This window comes from Chiloscyllium plagiosum, unplaced genomic scaffold (assembly GCF_037043375.1).
Source record: "Chiloscyllium plagiosum isolate Xiang-an unplaced genomic scaffold, Cpla_swu_hap1 HiC_scaffold_25, whole genome shotgun sequence".
In the NCBI taxonomy this organism is placed as follows: Eukaryota; Metazoa; Chordata; class Chondrichthyes; order Orectolobiformes; family Hemiscylliidae; genus Chiloscyllium; species Chiloscyllium plagiosum.
This window is the reverse complement of record NW_028270163.1, coordinates 30,742,023-30,760,676: the sequence shown is the minus strand read 5'-3', so window position 1 is coordinate 30,760,676 and position 18,654 is coordinate 30,742,023. Positions and strand designations below refer to the sequence as shown.

Below are 18,654 nucleotides of genomic sequence, written 5' to 3'. Positions count from 1 at the left end.
AAGGGAAGGCGAATTAAAATGGGCAGTGACTGGGCGGTCGGGTTGGCCCCTGCTGGCCCAACTGAGATGCTCAGTGAACCGTTCCCTAAATTTACATTTGGTCTCCCCAATGTAGAGAAGACCACACCAGGAGCATCTGATGCAGTAGTTTGGAAGAGAGGCAGGTGAACCTCTGTCTCCCAGGAAGGACTGTTTGGGGCCCTGGATGGAGGTGAGGGGGGTGGTGTGCTGGCAGGTTTTGCATCTTTTCTGGTTGCAGGTACCTGGAGGTTCAGAGGGGTTGCTGGGGAGGGTGGCACACACGAAGGAATGGGGAGGGAACGGTCATTGCAGAAGGCAGAGAGGGTGGAGAGGGAAAGATGTTCTTGGTGTTGAGGTCTAGTTGGAGTTGGCAGAAATATTTAAGAATGATGTGTTGGATATGGAATCTTATGGAATGGTAGGTGAGGGCAAGGGGGACCCTGCCTTTATTGCATTTGGAAAGGGGGGGTTTAGGGCACTAGAACGGGGAATGGAGGTAGTGCGGTGGAGGGCTGTCTGGATGACCGAGGGGGGGAAAGCACCTTGTTCAAAATAGATGGACATCTGGGATGCTTGAGAGTGGAATGTCTCCTCATCTGGGCAGATGCGGCAGAGAGAGAGGAATTGGGAGAATGGGATGGAGTTTTCGCTGGATACTGGATAGGAGGAGGTGTCGTCCAGGCAGTTGTCAGAATCTGTGGGTTTACAGTAAATGTCCATCTGGAGATTGCTGCCAGAAATGGAATTGGAGAGGCCAAGAAAGGGGAGGGAAGTGTCTGAGACGGACTAAGTCAATTTGAGGGCGGAGTGGAAGTTGTGGGCAAAAGTCAATGAACTGCTCAAGTTCAGCCTGTGTGCAAGACGCTGTACCAATGCAGTCATCGATGTAACGGCGGAAGAGTTTGGGCACAGTGCCTGTGTAGGTACTGAAGAGGGACTGTTCGACATAGCCGACAAAGAGGCAGGCATAGCTGGGGCCCATCCAGGTGCCCATGGCCACCCCCTGCATTTGGAGGAAATGGGAGGAGTTAAAGGAAAAGCTATTAAGGATGAGGACCGTTTCGGCGAGGCAGAGGTGGTTATTGGTGGAGGGGGACTGGATATATCTGTTGGAGAGGAAGTAGCTAAGGCCATCTCTGTGGGGTGTGGACATGTTTAAGGACTGCTCATCCATAGTGAAGATAAAGTGCTGAGGGCCAGAGAACTGGAAGTTACAGAAGAGATGGAGGGCATAGTTGGTGTCGCAGAAGTAGGTGGGGAGTGCCTGGACCAAGGGGGAGAGGATGGAGTCGAAATAGGATGAGATAAGTTCGGTGGTGCAGAAACATGCTGAAATGGTGGGTTGGCCAGCGTAGTTGGGCTTGTGGGTCTTGGGGAGCATGTAGAACCTGGCAGTGTGGGCCTGGGGTCTGAGTTTGGAGGCAGCGGAGGGGAGATCACCGGAGGCAATGAGGGTATGCGAGTGATTTTGGCCCAATGGGTCGCAGGTAAAAGAGAGGTAGGATGTGGTGTCGGAGAGTTGGCATTCGGCCTCTGCAACACAGAAATCCATTTTCCAGACGACCCCCGGGTTTGATAGTGAACCGGGTGGAGAGAGTGGAGCGCTGAACGTTTTGGAGTGGATTAGTGGTGTGGAGAAATTGAGGAGGCTTATGTCTCGTCAGCAGGCAGCAATGAAGAGGTCGAGGCCAAGTACAAGTCTGGCAGGGGGTGACCAATTGGAAGAGGAAGGTTGGAGAAGGGATCCTCAAAGGGAGGTTGGGAATTTTAATCCAAGAAGAAGGTACAGAGGCGGCGGAAGAAGAGCTCCATGTTGTGCCGGGTGCAGAATTTGTTGAGGTGGGATATTGTGGTCTCTTCTCCAAACTGCCACAGCCATGCCTTCTGTTCTCCAGACAACTAGCAGACTCCATATTGGAGAGGCAACTGAAGTATTTCCAAGCAGTGGTTCATCTTGGCTCCCATAGCTGGCAGACCAGCAAATGACCATTTTGGAATATTTGCTTAACCTGTGTTTGATTTGTTTCAGTCTGTATCCCTGGACCAAATCCTTTCTGAATTATTCATGTGAAACTCTACAGTAAGGCTGGCATTTGTTGGATCACAAATATCTTAATTTGCAGGCTTCTCTTATAACATGATGTCTTCATCTGACAGTCTAACTTGTAATTAAAAGATGATATTGAGTAGTGTGGATTTTATCCTGTTTTTTTCCCACAAAATGTGTTTGGTTAATGCCATGCAAATGTGTATGATGTTTGCTTCTTGTGATTCTCGCCTTATTGTCATTGTGGGTTTACCTACAATACATGGAATGCAGTGGTTCAAGAAGGCAGCTCACCACCACCTTCTCAAGGACAATGAGGGACAGGCAATAAATGTTGACCAGCCAGTGATGTCCACTGCAATCCAGAGGTCCTGCGTAACAAAATTAATGCTATGGGGAAGGTTTAACAATATCACAAGCTGCAATCAAAGCAACAAACAATTACATGCCATGCTAGTGAAGTCAATCAAAGATATTGTTGTAATTTGTAAAGATTTGTGCCATCTTTCACATAGCACCTGGCTGAGAAGATACTGATGGTAACAACACAAACATTGTATGTGTGCATGGACAGGATGTTTACCTCCTGTAGCATCAACAATCTCAGGCTTTTTTAATTTGGGAGGCAGCTGCTGATACTGACGCTGCACCTTTCCATCAAGACGCCCTGCAGACACATCCTTTGTATCTGTATCCGTCTCAATATCACTTCTGCCATGCGTTATTACTTCTTGTTCTTTTATGTTCGTCCTTCGTCCGATCACAGATAATCCATTTTGTTCTTTGTTTCTCCTCCACACGATACTTTCCTGACCTCTGTTCTTAGTTAAAACAAGAGTAGAGCATACTGGAAATACTCTACAGATCAAACTGAAGTTATGAAAAACAGATTTAACAGTCCTTGTCAGTGGCATTACATCAGAACTGGGAAAATTTAAAAATGTGGTTGATCTGAAGCTGGTGCAAGAAGTGAGTGGGGAAAAAACACAAAAGGGATGGTCAGAGATAGGATGGAAATGTCTAAAGAATTGGTAGTTCAGAGCCAAAGGGTACAACAATGAGATAACCAAAGAGACAAAAGAATAGAGCAGGTTGAAACAACAAAATGATTAACAACTGCAGTCCAAAATCAAAAATAAAGAAAAATAATTGCATGACTAAAAATACAAAGAAAACCAAAATGGGCACCAGAGATTGAGCTCTGAAACTACAGAACTTGATGACAAGGCTGGCAGACTGAAAAGTCTTTAAGTGAAAAACAAGGTGTTGCTCATCAAGTAATGTAGGGATGAGAGTAATGTAGGGATTTGATATGACAGGTGCCCTGAAGCTCAGGGCTATGCTTGCAAACTGAAAGGAGGTGTTTTATGAAGCAGTCACCAATTTTAGCTTTGTTTACCCAATGAAAGAGGAGTGACTCCAACTTGCATGTTTCAGTTTGACTCTTGTTTTTCCTGCTATTTCTACAGCTGCTTGTCACTTATTCACACCTCCTCTTGATACATCTTTTGATTCTCTAGCTCTTCCATTCACTTCATTTTGACCCACACAATCAAATCTTTCATCATTTAGATCTCTTCTTTCATCAGGATTATCTCTCTCTTTTTTTAACTTGCTGGCCCCTTTCACCTGTTTACAAACTGACAACATTTCTAACTATTTGCAAATCTGCTGGAAAGTAATCAACCTGAAAGGCATTCATAGCTGCTGTAGAAACACTGTGCACTTTCAAAATATTCTAATTATTGTAACAAATGTCAAGTCACAGAGACATACAGCATGGATACAGACCCTTTGGTTCAACCCATCCATGCCGACCAGGCTCCCTAAATAAATCTAGTCCCGTTTGCCGGCATTTGGCCCATGTCCATCTAAACCTATTCATATTCATCTACCCATCCAGATGCCTTCTAAATATTGTAATTCTACCAGCCTCCACCACTTCCTCTGGCATCTCATTCCATACACACACCACCCTTTGCGTAAAAAAAGTTGTCCCTTACGTCCCTTTTAAATCTTTCTCCTCTCACCTTAAACATATGACTCCAGTTTTGGACTTAGTGACCCTATCAATGCCCCTCATAATTTTATAAACCTCTATAAAGTCACCCCTCCACCTCTGATGCTCCAGCCTGTTCAGCTCTCCCTATAGCTCAAACCTTCCAACCCTGGCTACATCCTTTATAAACTTCATAATATCCTTCCTATAGCAGGGAGACCAGAATTGCATGCAGTATCCAAAAGTGATCTAACCAATGTCCTGTACAGCTGCAACATGACATCCCAACTCCTATACTCAATGTGCAGACCAATAAAGGCAAGCATACCAAACACGTTTACTCAGCCAGTTTTGAAAAAACATTTTAGTGATCCAAGTTCATAAATTACTAGAATATATGCAAGCTCATTGTTCATGATCTGAGGAAAAAAAATGACCATATATTGTTCAAGTAATTCGCAGATTCAGGCTGGCATACATATGGAAAACTTACGTTTGGTTGTCCAAACACAGCAATCTGCTCAGTTTGGCTTGTAATGGAACAGGATTATCTGTGATCGGTTGAAGGAAAGAGACAAAAGAACAAGAAATAATAACACATGGCAGAAGTGAGATAATGAGACCGGTACAGATTCAAAAGATGTGTCTGAAGGGATTCTTGATGGATAAGTGCAGAGTCTGTATCAGCAGTTACAATGCCTGAGCTATTAATGTCTGTATCTTCTCAGGCAGTTGCTACGTATTCTCCCCGTGTCTACGTGGGTTTCCTCCAGGTGCTCTGGTTTCCCCTCTCAATCCAAAGGTGTTGAGATTAGGTGAATTGGCCATGCTAAATTGTCCGTAGTGCTCAGGGATTTATATGTTGGGTGTATTGGTCAGAGGTTAAAGGTAGGGGATTGGGTCTGGGTGGGTTAGTATTCAGAGGATCAATGTGGATTTGTTGGGCCAAAGGGCCTGTTTCCACACTGTAGGGATTCTGTGATGATATTTTATTTTGCTTTTGCATATTTCCACCCAAGCCTCTGTTCGAGTTCTTTTAGAATTGAGTAGTCTCTATTTTGGTCAGTCACAACCCAGGATTGCTCGTAAGTCGACAGGTATGTTTGACATTTTCAGGGATGCTTTGAAGGCATTCTAAAGTGTTTCTGCAGTCATCGTCCTCACCAAATTCTGAGTGGAGCACTTGCTTTGGTATCCTGGTGGCAGTTTTATTCACAATGAGTTGTGCCCAGAAGAGCTGCTTTTAATTGATTACCACCTCAATATCCCAATGCTTTGGGGGAGGATGCTTATGTTGGAGCACTTTGGATAATCTTGCAAAGGCACTGCGTGTGGTACTTCTCCAGTACTTTGGGTGCCTTGATGCAGCTTTTCCGAGTCTCCAATAAATACGAGGACATGCTAACTTGCTGCCCAGTATGTTGTGCCAATGTGCAGGGAAGATTTCTGATCCATATCGCTAATTACAGTAAACTAGAAATGCAAAAAAGAAGAAAGCAGATGTCATGATCTGAAAGTATTGAACTCCACGTTAAGTCTGGAAGGCTGTCAAGTGTCTAGTCAAAGCAATTTGATGGGTTTGGAGCAGTGAGGTCTGAATTGGGAAAGAGTGGAGACTAAATGACAGGTGACTGGAAGCTTGGGACCACACTTTTGAACTGAATGAATGTGCACTACAAAGTGATTGTCCCATTTGTCTTCAATTTCTCCAGTAGTAAGACTCCATCATAAGCAGAGAATTCGGTATACTAAATTGGAAGTACAAGTGAGTAATTGCTTCATCGGGTAGGGATAATTGTGATCTTGGTCATTGAGACAGAAAAAGGTAAAGCAGCAGGTGTAGTATCTCTCTTCATGCTTGCTTGGGAGGGGAATGTTGTGTTGTCATGGAAATGATTGTTACAATGATTGGATGTTTCTGATTCTTATTTCAGTGATATGGACTGCACAAGGCAACTGTTTGACGACAAACTCAGATGAAAACACAATTGGAAGAAATAGTGGAATATTTTGGGCGCTGTTGCAATTTAGGTATTTAGTAAAATTAGATTTACAAACTGTACAACTGTGTTAAGCAAAACCACTTGCATAAACGAAGGTATGTGTTATTCACCCAAGTTGATGAGCCTTGCTTTGTCTCATATAATACAATTCGGGTAAGAAGCAGCTCAGTATTAATTCACAAAGCCTTTAACGTAGAAAAATGGGCTGAAGCATTCCTTAAGGTGCAATCAAATGAAAGTTGGAGCCGAAATGGAGATTTTGGGAAGGATTACCAAAGTTTGGTCATTTGTTTTTAAAAGCAAGTCAGATAGAAGGTGGGGAAGACGTAAGGCAGTGAAAATTAAGAGAGAATTCCAAAGCGTGGGGACCAATTGACTGAAGACATGGTCATGAACAGTTAGCCATAGGGAGAAGGTTTGGGGAGATGCGTGAAAATCCAGAATTGGAGGAAATGAGATGTCAGGGAAATGTAAAGATTCAAAGAGGTTGTATAGATAAGGAAGTACATCCCCAGAAGGATTTAAATACAATGTGAATGTTAAATTTGTTGCTTCTTGACACTGGGAGCTGATTTTGTTCAGCAAAATGATAGACGAGTGGGACTTCTTACAAGATACACAATGCAAAGTTCTGAGGTTGACTGAGTCTTGAGGATAGGAGGCCCACTAGAAGGGCATTGATTCTTCTGGGGGTTGAAAATTACAAAAGTACAAATAAGATGGGTTGAGAGAGGGACAGAAGTGGTTATGCTATTGAGAAGTATGTCATAGGGTATTTTAATTCCAATTGACCTATGTTTCACGTTTTCTCAATTTTTAATTATTTTATGGAGTCCAAAACTTATATTGATTCTCTGGACAATCTATGGCACAGCCAGCTCTATACCTTTCACTGTAATTGAAGTATGTCAGGAAAGATGCTGCCTGCCCTCAGCATGACAGAAAGGCAAAACTATCCTCCAGGTGTCATGTTACCTGGCAACATTTTTTTTGTTGTTTTTGTACTCTTTGCCATTTGAATCAAGTTCTGGAAGGCAATTACTGTATTTACATCTATACCCACAGGTTAGAATTTAAAAATAATATAGGCTCTGACTCAAGAAAATTACATGAATATTATTTGAACTTACCTGTGTTCCAATCACCTTTAGTTTCAATTAACTGTTTTATTTTGGGTATTATAGTAATCATAACATCAATTACATTAAAGAGCAGTTTGAAGTCTAATCATCTTTTTTTCCCTCTAGTCTTTTGTTTGGAAATCTGTACATATACCTTGCCTGGAAGGGAGAAACACACATCTCAGGTCAGTTTCATTTCTCCAAAATGTGTAGTGGAACTCACCTAGAATAAGTAGGAACTCAGTCACAAAGATATTTTATTTCAAAGTATTTGTGCTCACTAACCAACAGATTTAGAGTTTTGCCTATTTTGGTACTTTGAATCCTTTTCATTGCTTATGAATTTTAAAAATTTCTTTCTTGATTACAAGGGAAGAGAGAGACTTCATTGTCAAAAATGCTGCATATATCATCCATAACATTTCTCAATAGATATTACAGGAATATTGTTAGGAACTAATGAAAGAGACATTCTTAAGTTTTGGAAGAGAATTGAATAATTATCAGAAGCAGGAAAAGGTATTGGGGATACAGGGGGAAAGGCTGGGGGACAAGGGACAAACGGAATTAATCTTGCAGAAACCTATCACAGGCATGACATGCTGAATGTCTTCTCCTGTACTGTAACCATTTTTGATTTTATTCTTCTCTTCATCTATCATATTGACCCTGAATTTTTAGTCACATTGAACACATCTCGTCACACTGTTGAGCCTCAATATTTTGAGTACTCAACATTCTTCCTGGTTTTTCAAATGACATATTTTTACCAGTAGGTACCATTAGCTGCTTCAGTGTTGACCTTGACTAATACCTCAGGATTATCATCCCCGCTCTTATATGCAAAACAGGTCTTTGTACATTTGTGCAGGTGAATAGAATACAACAAGAATGTTTAAACTGTTTGGAGATGTTTTAAGAAAAGCAGACCTATAAATTGACACTATGTAGTGGTACTACGTACACCAGAAATTACATGAACTGGGTGATCTGAATGGCCTGTCCTGTGCATGGTGACTAAATAGTTTACCTCAAATCTGTTAAATAGATAACTGGTAACCTTTGGTTTGCAAGTGTCTTCCAAAGGTTTGTCGTACTGTTTGCTTGGTAACTATTAACTTCTGTAACAGCATTTTATGTTAAAATGCATGATTGTTTACAATTTCTTGAATTTTTGTATTCTATTTTGTAATATTATGCAAGTCAATAATCTTAATTTTCCCTACATAACTACTTAGTCCACTCTTTCACAATTCCATTCCACCTTCAAGGTAGTCTTAACTTTATTCTTCCCTTCTTTTCTTGCATGCACATACCCTAGAGTCTAGGTCGACAGGATAGTGAAGAAGGCGTTTGATATGCTTTCCTTTATTGGTTGGGAGGTCATGTTGCAGCTATACAGGACATTGGTTAGGCCACTTTTGGAATATTGCATGCAATTCTGGTCTCCTACCTATTGGAAGGATGTTGTGAAACTTGGAAGGTTCAGAAATGATTTACAAGGATGTTGCAGGTTTGGAAGATTTGAGCTAAAGGAAGAGGTTGAGTAGGCCAGGGCTGTTCTCCCTAGAGCGCCGGAGGCTGAGGGGTGACCTTCTCGAGGTTTATAAAGTCATGAGGGGCATGGATGGGGTAAGTAGACTAGATCTTTTTCCTGGGTTGGGGGGAGTCCAGAGCTAGAGCACATAGGTTTAGGGTGAGAAGGGAAAGATATGAGAGAGACCTGAGGGGCAACTGTTTCATGCAGAGGGTGGTATGTGTATGGAATGAGCTGCCAGAGGACATGGTGGAGGCTAGTACAGTTGCAACATTTAAAAGGCATCTGGATGGGTATATGATTAGAAATGGTTTGGAGGGATAAGGGCCAGGTGCTATCAGGTGGGACTAGATTGGTTTGGGATATCTGATTGGCATGGACAAGTTAGAGCAAAGGGTCTGTTTCGGTGCTGTACTTGTCTATGACTCTACATTTTCCTTTGTCTTCCTCCTCTAACATTCATGAAACATTTTTCCACCCATGTCTTTTTATGGAGGCACTGTGTTCCATCTCCACCCACTTCTCCCTACTTTTTTTGAGGGATATTGTCGTTCATTAGCATACTTTTTCCCCTCTTCCTCTGGGATTTAGCAGCTTAATAATTCAGTACTAACTTTTGTTTTTTGCCTCATTAGATCATAATCGTAGGACTGTTTATATTGCATTAACTGTAATTAGTGGAGTGGGAAGTATCCTTTTTCTCCTTATAAGGCAACCAGTTTCTGAGGTTTCAACTGCAGAACAGAACAAATCTGATGATGAGTCTGATGCTGTACTTGAGTAAGCATTTTCTAATTTCTTTTTTAAAAAGTTTGAAGCTACAAAGAGCTATTTCACTAATTTGCTATGGTGGGAAATTTATAAGCTTGATTTTTCATTAATTCTATTTGCATATAAACTGGAGAAATTCTGTACAGATTTATTCAACTTTTAAAGGAGTAAGTTAGGAATGTGCAGGTTGATTTGTCTTTATAGGCTTCTAGTACATACTATGTAATGTTATAAGCCATCTAATATGTATATAGAGTCATACAGCACAGAAACAGACCCATCGGTCCAACTCATCCATGCTGACCAGATGTGCTAACCTAATCTAGTCTTATTTGCCAGCCCTTTGCCCAAATTCCTCTAAACCTTTCTTATTCATATACCCATCCAAATGCCTGTTAAATGCTGTGATTGTACCAGCCTCCACCACTACGTCTGGCAGCTCATTCCATACATGCACCACCCACTGCGTGAAAACGTTGCCCCTGAGATCCCTTTTGTATCTTGCCTCTCTCACCCTAAACCTATGCTCTGTAGTTTTGGATTCTCCCACCCCAGGGAAAGACTTTGTCTATTTATCCTATCCGTGCCTCTCATGATTTTATAAAGGTCATCCCTCAGCCGGGCGTCATGATGGCTCAGTGCTTAGCACTGCTCTCTTGCAGTGCCAGGGACCCGGATTCGATTCCAGCTGGGCAACTGTCTGCATGGAGTTTGCACATTCTCCCAGAGTCTGTGTGGGTTTCCTCCGGGTGCTTCGGTTTCCTCCCACAGTCCAAAGATGTGCAGGTCAGGTGAATTGGCCATGCTACGTTGCCCGTGGTGATAAGTGCATTACCAGGGAGTAAGGGAAGGGGTCTGAATGGGCTACTCTTCGGAGGGTCGGTGTGGACTTGTTGGGCCAAAGAGCCTGTTTCCGCACTGTAGGGAATCTAATCTAATCTAAAATACATGACCACACTGTAAGCGGTACTCCTTTAAAATAGGCCTGCACCGTAAATTCACTGAAGCAAAAATATTTGGGCAACATAGCTAACAATGCCTTTCGCATGTGTTCAGTGAAAGTGAAGAGTTTATCTTTGTGCATGATTTCAATGTTGGTGTGCTATTATCTCACATCGAATGGGAAGAGGATTTTATAGTTGTAGAGTCATAGAGATGTACAGCCTGGAAACAGACCCTTCGGTCCAACTCGTCCATGCCGACCAGATATTCCATCCCAATCTAGTCCCACCTGACAGCACCTAGCCCATATCCCTACAAACCCTTGCATACCCTTCCTATTCATATACCCATTCAGATACATTTTAAATGTTGCAATTGTACTAGCCTCTACCACTTCCTCTGACAGCCCATTCCACACACCAACTACCCTCTCCGTGAAAAAGTTGCCTCTTAGGTCTCTCTTATATCTTTCCCCTCTCACCCTAAAACTATGCCCTCTAGTTCTATTTACCCCATCCATGCCCCTCATGATTTTATAAACCTCTATAAGGTCTCCCTTCCGCCTCCGATGCTCCAGGGAAAACAGCCCTAGCCTATTCAAACTCTCCCTATAGCTCAAATCCTCCAATCCTGGCAACATCCGTGGAAATCTTTTCTGAACCCTTTCAAGTTTCACAACATCTTTCTGACAGGAAGGAGATCAGAGTTGCACACAATATTCCAACAGTGGCCTAACCAATGTCCTATATGGCCTCAACATGACCTCCCAACTCCTGTACTCAGTACTCTAACCAATAAAGGAAAGCATACCAAACGCCGCCTTCACTATCCTATCTACCTGCGACTACTTTCAAGGAGCTAGAACCTTGAGCAACACTGTCCAGGACCTTACAATTAAGTGTGTATAAGTGCTGCTAAGGTTTGCTTTCCCAAAATGTAACACCTCGCATTTATCTTAATTAAACTCCATCTGCTACTCAGCCTGTTGGCTCGAATGATCAAGATCCCGTAGTAATCCGAGATGACTTTCTTCGCTGTCCACTACACCTCCAATTTTGGTATCATTTGCAAACTTACTAACTATATCTATTAAGCTCACATCCAAATTGTTTATATAAATGATGAAAAGTAGTGGACCCAGCATCAATCCTTGTGGCATTCCACTGGACACAGACCTCCAATCTGAAAAACAACCCTCTTACCACCATCCTCTGTCTTCTACCTTTGAGCTAGTTCTCCCTGTATTCCATGAGATCCATCTTGCTAACCAGTCTCCCATGGGGAACCTTGTCGAATGCCTTCCTGAAGTCCATATAGATCACGATTGTTTTGCTGAATTCGTACTCCTAATCCCAGCTATCTCCCAATCCACTCGTTTCTACTGCAGACTGAGAATCCTTGTTTACAGGATTAGCTGATCTAGTGCATACATTCTGCAGGATTCCAAATGAATTGTCCAATTTTCATATGTAAAATGAATGTCTGGCAGTACTGCAAGGCCTTGAGGCCAACAAGAACATGTGTATCAGTAAATCCAATAAAGGCACTGAAAAAGTCAACCTTTGCTTAATGGACTTGTGTGAGAGCAATGAGCTGCCAGCTGATCTGTATGACAAGGCTTGTCCTCACACCTCACTGCATCCATGTGTGCATGGGCTACCCAAGGCATACGCACAAGGTGTCCCTTTGCTCTCAATCTTACCTGTGACTGGATCTGCACAATATAATCTGGCCAAATATTTGAGTCAATTGTTGCAACATGTTTTGAACAAGTTTTCCAAATACACAGTGAAGGATGCCTTATATTTTCAAACACCATAGGGATTGATATTGATCACAACATAATGTCAATTTGCTTATTAGACGTTGTTAGCCTTTTCATCAATGTAGCTCTCAAGCAAACCTTTGACCTTTGCTCTGAAGCACCACAGCATGGTGATCAAGACCACCACCATTGTACGAATTCAATGAACTTATGAATTCAGCAGCACATGTGGTTGAGTTCACTTTTAATGATACCACATATGGATGGTATTTCCATGGGCCCCACTTGGTCGGACTTTTGCAAACTGCTTTGTTAGGTTCCTTGAGAAAGGTGCCTTCAATGGAATGACACCTTTCATTCTTCTGCACCGTGTATATCTCCAATATGTTGATAAAACATTTAGAACGTTAAAAACATAAGACGTAGGAGCAGAAGTAGGCAATTCAGCCCCTTGAACCTGCTCTGTCATTTGATATGATCATGGCTGATCTAAATTTGCTATATACCTTTCCAAAGTTCCAGGTGAGTAAGAAAAGTATTGATGTGTATAGAGCTGGAATACCAGGCCAGAATGATGTTACAGCAATTCTAGCATCCCTTACTATCTTACTATCACTGATCCATTATTGCTGCTCAGTCTCTGATCTTGTTTTATCTGAATCGTTTTTTGACTTTGTAACACTTCAGTATAATTGGATACTATATACATTACAAAAGGAGTTTAATTCCTTCAAAAAAAATGCACTTTGTTTGGCTTCAGCATATTCAACAATACTAATTTATTGATTGAAATACTTTTCTTGGATAGAGGTGAATTAATCTCTAGTTTTGGCTTTTTTCTTCATTCACCAACATTTCCACTGTATGATATAAAGTAGACTACAGTTGGGCTAGTTTTAATGTGTGTCAAAAACAGATGAAAAGAAATTCAATGTTTTCCACTTGTTATAATCGTGTCCATAAATGCACTGATCAAATAAGGATAGCTTGTTGTAACCATGTGCTTTACACAAGCGTTTTGCTTCAGTTGAACTGATCCATTTGGAAATACCTACTAATCTGAATATTAAATATTAAACATTAGGGTAGTGACTAATTCTATTTGCATCAAAAACAGATTTCTGTGATGAATTAACAAATTATTTTGCTTTATTGACAGACCTCAAGAGCAACGATCACAAGCAATTGATGCAATTCGTAAGCATGCTTTTATTTGCAAAGATTTAAGCAAGGAAGGGTTGGTTACAAGTACTGGCAAAGAGTTAAATTCAAAAACATGCAAAAACCTCAAATGATCTACTCTCACTTCTGTCTGTTACAAGGATGCTTTTCAAAGGGTGTCGAAGAGTCTACTAATTCTGCCACCCAAAATTCTGGCTTTAACAGTGAGTCCACAGGTATCCAAGCAGTTTGGAATAATTCAGAAGAAGGGTCACTGGACCCGAAACATTAACTTTCCTTTCTCTCGACAATTGCTACCTGACCTGTTCAGTTACTCCAGTAAGTCTGTTTTCTACAGTTGCTTCCTGGCCTGGATGGTATCCTTGTGCACACAGGGTTTGTACAATTGTATTTCACTGCTTTAAAAATGAATTGCAACTTCCAGGGAGTCATTTTTCCTGTTTGGACTTTATTTTGATCAGTATTTCTCTTCCATCTACCTTCAGTGCTGTATGGTAACGGCTTATGCAGCTATACTGAAGAGGGACAGACGAGCAAAAGGAGTAACGTCAACAGTAACAGGACCAGCCAAAGGAATTGTCAATAGTGATAGCTGCCTTCTCCACAGGCAAGTGCTTCTCTGCCTGACAAAAGGGTTAAATGTAACTCTTAGCTTCAAAGAGTCATTTGCAAAGTTTATAAGGCAGTCTTCTTGATAGGAATGTGGTGGTGGAACAGCACAGCAAGTCAGGCAGCATCTGAGGAGCAGAAGAATCAATGTTTCAGGCATAAGCCCCTCATCAGGCTTATGCCTGAAATGTAGATCCACCTGCTCTTCGGATGCTGCCTAACCTGCTGTGCTGTTCCAGCACCACAGTCTTGACTCTGATCTTCAGCATTTGCAGTCTTCACTTTCTTCTGGTCTTCTTGATGTGGCGATGTAACAATATCTGAAAAGACTCCAACTTTCCCGATGAAGGGTCCTGCCTGAAATGTCGATTCTCCTGTTTTGATACTGCTTGACCTGCTGTTCTTTTTCCAGCTCCACATTTTATTGACTCAGACTTTCTTAATCGCCTGTTACTGATACCTGAAACTTATGGAACACATAAGCAACTAAAGCAACCTCCAATTGAAAGGGCAAATTGAGTGCGTTCTTAGGTTGCTGAAGGTTCATTTCCAGTGCTTGAATGAATCTATAGGAGCCCTTCAGAATACACCAACAAGTGCATCCAAGATGGTTGTGCCCTCCTGTACCTTCCACAACATTGCACAACAAAGAGAACTTAGAAGCAGAATGATTTTCTGCAGTTTATGAAGGTCGAACTTCATGTGATTAGGAAAGTTGCAACTCTTCACCTAGCTACTGGGGAAATAAGATAGACTTGTGGATTCATATTTCGGCAACCCAATACTGAACCCACTAACACCAAATGTGCCCCTCTTGCCTTCAAAAAGTTCAACTCTTTCTCCGAGAAATGGATGGATTTTGTCTTTCACAGTTTGGTCACTGTCCACCCTGTTCACAGCATTCCTCTGAAAGCTTATGTCTATCTAGAATGCAGTAATCAACAGTGGAAATTACTTGACAGTGGAAATTTGAAATGAAGTGTTGATTCATCGATATTTTTATCAAGATGATGTGACTAGTATTGTTATAAACACCTAAGTGCAACCAAAAGCTTTCCTCTTCTGCATTCTCATTCCTAAAGGGCTCCGCCAAATCTTTGGCAAGGCTGGAAGCAGGCTGATTGTCTGTCTGCTCAGTCAGCTGAGATACTCATCTCACACATCCTCTGGGTTCAGGAGCCCCTGAGAGCACTGCAGAAAAGAGACTGCCCCAGCAGCACAAATGCAAGGGCAGACTTGGCCATTAGGTGATGATTCAGGATGTGGGGCTTTAACAGCAATAACAGGTGGAAATGGGAACTCCTTGAACATCGTCTTAACTTCCATTTCTCAATTATTCCCCTGTCAGCTAAAACATTGTGAGGCTTTGAATGCACTAAGCAGAAATTTCATCTGTGAAAGTGCCAGTCTCAATGTTCGGACCATTGGTCAATGTAACCATCACTCGATTTTCAGCTGTGAGTGGGTCTCCATACATATGCCACTTTGTTTTCCTTGGAGATGGACATGAGTGGTAGCTTGCATTATCATGGCATTCATATTTGAGAAAGGATCCTCCAATCTCACTTGAAAGGTGCACAGTGCCCATGGAAGTGCTGACAGAAACACATGCATCATTTTCTAATGCTCTTGTGGATGATCCCAGCACATGATGTTGTAGAGTCATGTAGACCTCACCCATCTCTTCAGGGCTGACCTCCCCTTCAACACCTGTTCCTGCTAACCATATCAAAACTTAGATATCTTGAATGGAGTTCCCACTGAAGTGTGCTGCTTCAGTATTTTTGAGCTCTCCTTGACATCTTCTCACTGAAGCTCTTTTGTTGCCTTGAAGGGCCAATGGAACATACAAGACTCTAATTAGAACTGACAGGAAGAGTGGTTTCACAAGGTCAGCCTTATGCATTATTTTGTACTTCAATTACTAACAACAAATGTTCAACGTGACTGATAGTAATTTTTGTTTTTTTCATGAGCTGTGTCACCAACATTTAATACCCATCCCTAATTGCTGTTTAGGAGGTGTGTCATCGTAATCCACTGCAGTCCATCTGTGCAAGTACACAGTGCTGCTAGGAAGAGAATTGCAGGATTTTGACTTAACAATGGCAAGGGAATGGTGATATAGTTCCAAGTCGGAAGGGAACTTTGGGAGGTGATAGCCTTGTAGTATAATCACTGGACTGTTCCTCCAGAGACTCGGGTAATATTCTAGGGACCTGAGTTTGAATCCTGCCACAGTAGATGGTGAAATTTGAATTCGGTAAAAAGCTGGAATTTAAAGTTTGTAGGAAAAAGCCACCTGGTTCACTAATGTTTCTTAAGGAGGGAAACTACCAGGCTCACCTGGTCAAGCTTACATGTGACTCCAGGCCCACAGCAAAGTGGTTGACCCTTAATCGTCCTGTGGGATTGGCAATAAATGCTGGCCTAGCCACTGATGCCCTCATCTGTGAATGAATAAAATAAAATTTGCAGGTAACAGCGTACCCATGTATCTGCCTTTGACCTAGATAGTAAAAAGATTGCAAGTTTGGAAGCTTTAGTGAAGAAGCCTTGTTGAGCAGTATATCAATGGTGAAAGGAAATCACGTGAGGATGCTGAATAGAGTAAAAATTGCATAGTCTATTTTGACCCAGGTAATATTGAGCTTCTTGTTTTTGTTGTATCTGCACATCTTGTCATTTGGAGAGTATTCATTCACATATCTGACATGCCTCATAGTTGATAGACAGGGTTTGCAGAATCAGGAGGTGAGTTACGTGATACAGAATTCCCAGCTTCTGAACACTTGTTGGCACAACATTTATTGGGCAAGTCCCCATTTCAGTTTCTAGTCAATGGTAAATGCCAGGATGTTGATGGTGAAGGATTCAATGATGATAATTCCATTGAATATAAAGGAAAAGTGGTTAGATTCTCTCTTATTGGAGATAATCATTACCTAATTTGGAGCTGAGTAGTCCTAATGTAATGCAAATTGAGTATCAGTATGTAAGTTATGACTGAGTAAGTGATTTTTGATAACACTTTGACGACCCTTTCATGGAGTCGCACAGCATGGAAACGACACTGACCATGTTCCCAAACTAAATGTTCCCACTTGCCTGCATTTGGCCCATATCCATCCAAACCTTTCCTGTTCGTGTACTTATTCAGATGTCTTTTAAATGTTGTTACTATACCTGTACTCACCACTTCCTCCAGCTGTTTATTCCACACACGAACCACTCATGTTATAAGGTTGCCCTCAAGTCCTTTTTAAAACTTTCTCCTTTCATCTTAAAAAGTGCCCCCTAGTCTTGAACTCCTCGACCCGAGAGAAACGACCCTTGCTATTCACCTTACCTATGCCCTGCATGATTTTATAAACCTCTGTAAGGTCAGCATTCAACCTCCTCTGCTCCAGCCTATCCAGCATTTTTTAAAATAACTCTCACCTTTCATTCCCAACAACATTAGTAATTCTTTTCTGAGCCCTCTCCAATTTGGTAATATCCTTCCTATAGCAAGGCGAGCGGAACTGCATACAGTACTCCAGAAGAGGCTTCAGCAATGTCCTGTACAATGACAACATGACATCCCAACTCCAATAATCAAAGGTCTGAGCAATGAAAGCAAGTGGGCTGAATGCCGCCTTAACCACCCAGTCTACCTGTGGCGTACATTTCTCCAAGAATTAGGTACCTGAACCCGTAAGTCTCTCTTCTGTTCGACAACACTACCCAGGGCCCTACCATTAATTGTACAGTTGCTTGCCCTTACTTGTTTCATCAAAATCCAAATTAAACTCCATCTGCCATTGCTTAGCCTGTTGACCTAGTTGATCGGGATCTCTGAGAAACCTCCTTTACTGTCCACTATACTTCCACTTTGCTGATGCTTGAGTAGAGTGGAGCAATAATTCAGTGTTAGATTTGTCCTGGGCAATTTCCTATATTGCTGGGTAAATGTCACCATTGTTGTTGCACTGGAACATTTAGCTATGGGTGTAGTTAACCTGGAGCATAAATCACCAATACTACTGCTGAATGTTTTCAGGGCTGATAGCCTTAGCAGTGTGCTGTACTTTCAGCCATTTTTGTTATTTGAGGTCATGTGGCATGTATTGAGTTGACTGAAGATAGGTAGTTCAATGATGCCAGGGACCTCAAAAGGAACCCAAGTTGACCATTCATTCATCATCTGGCTGGAGATGGTTACAAATGTTTTCTTCTTAACTGATGAGCTATTAATACATTGTAATAATACATTATAATATATTAATATTAACTGTATTAATACTAGCAGAGTTGCTGGGCTGCCTCATCATTGAGGATGGGGATATTTGTAGAGCTGATGCTTCCAGGGAGTTGTCGATCGTCCACAATCATTCATGAGCAATGTCACAGAATTTGCAGAGATCTGTCCATCATGTGCTACTTGGTATGCTTGTTGTCTGTATTATAGCTTCATATGGTTGACACCTCACTTTTAGGTGTGCCATGTGCTGCTTCTGGCATACCCTCCTGCACTCTTCACTCAACCATTATTGAGCCACTTGCTTAATGGTAATGCTGGAGTAGGGTAAATGTCAGAATGATAATGTTACAGATTAGGATTGAATACAATTTTGCTGTTGCTGATGGTCCACAGTTTTCAGTTGTTGTATCTGTT

At 41.8% G+C, this 18,654-nt stretch overlaps 1 protein-coding gene across 3 annotated transcripts in view; it reads left to right on the top strand.

The window, feature by feature from the left end:
• The window catches only part of mfsd11 (major facilitator superfamily domain containing 11), a 55,783-nt gene that overhangs the window by 16,884 nt on the left and 20,245 nt on the right, over positions 1–18,654 (top strand). For all 3 annotated transcript variants that reach the window (XM_088000558.1, XM_043714650.2, XM_088000557.1), the window contains exons 5-8: positions 6,002–6,098; positions 7,318–7,376; positions 9,364–9,508; positions 13,366–13,403. In XM_088000558.1, the coding sequence (XP_087856684.1) occupies positions 6,002–6,098; positions 7,318–7,376; positions 9,364–9,508; positions 13,366–13,403 (339 nt within the window). The remainder of the gene's footprint in view (positions 1–6,001; positions 6,099–7,317; positions 7,377–9,363; positions 9,509–13,365; positions 13,404–18,654) is intronic.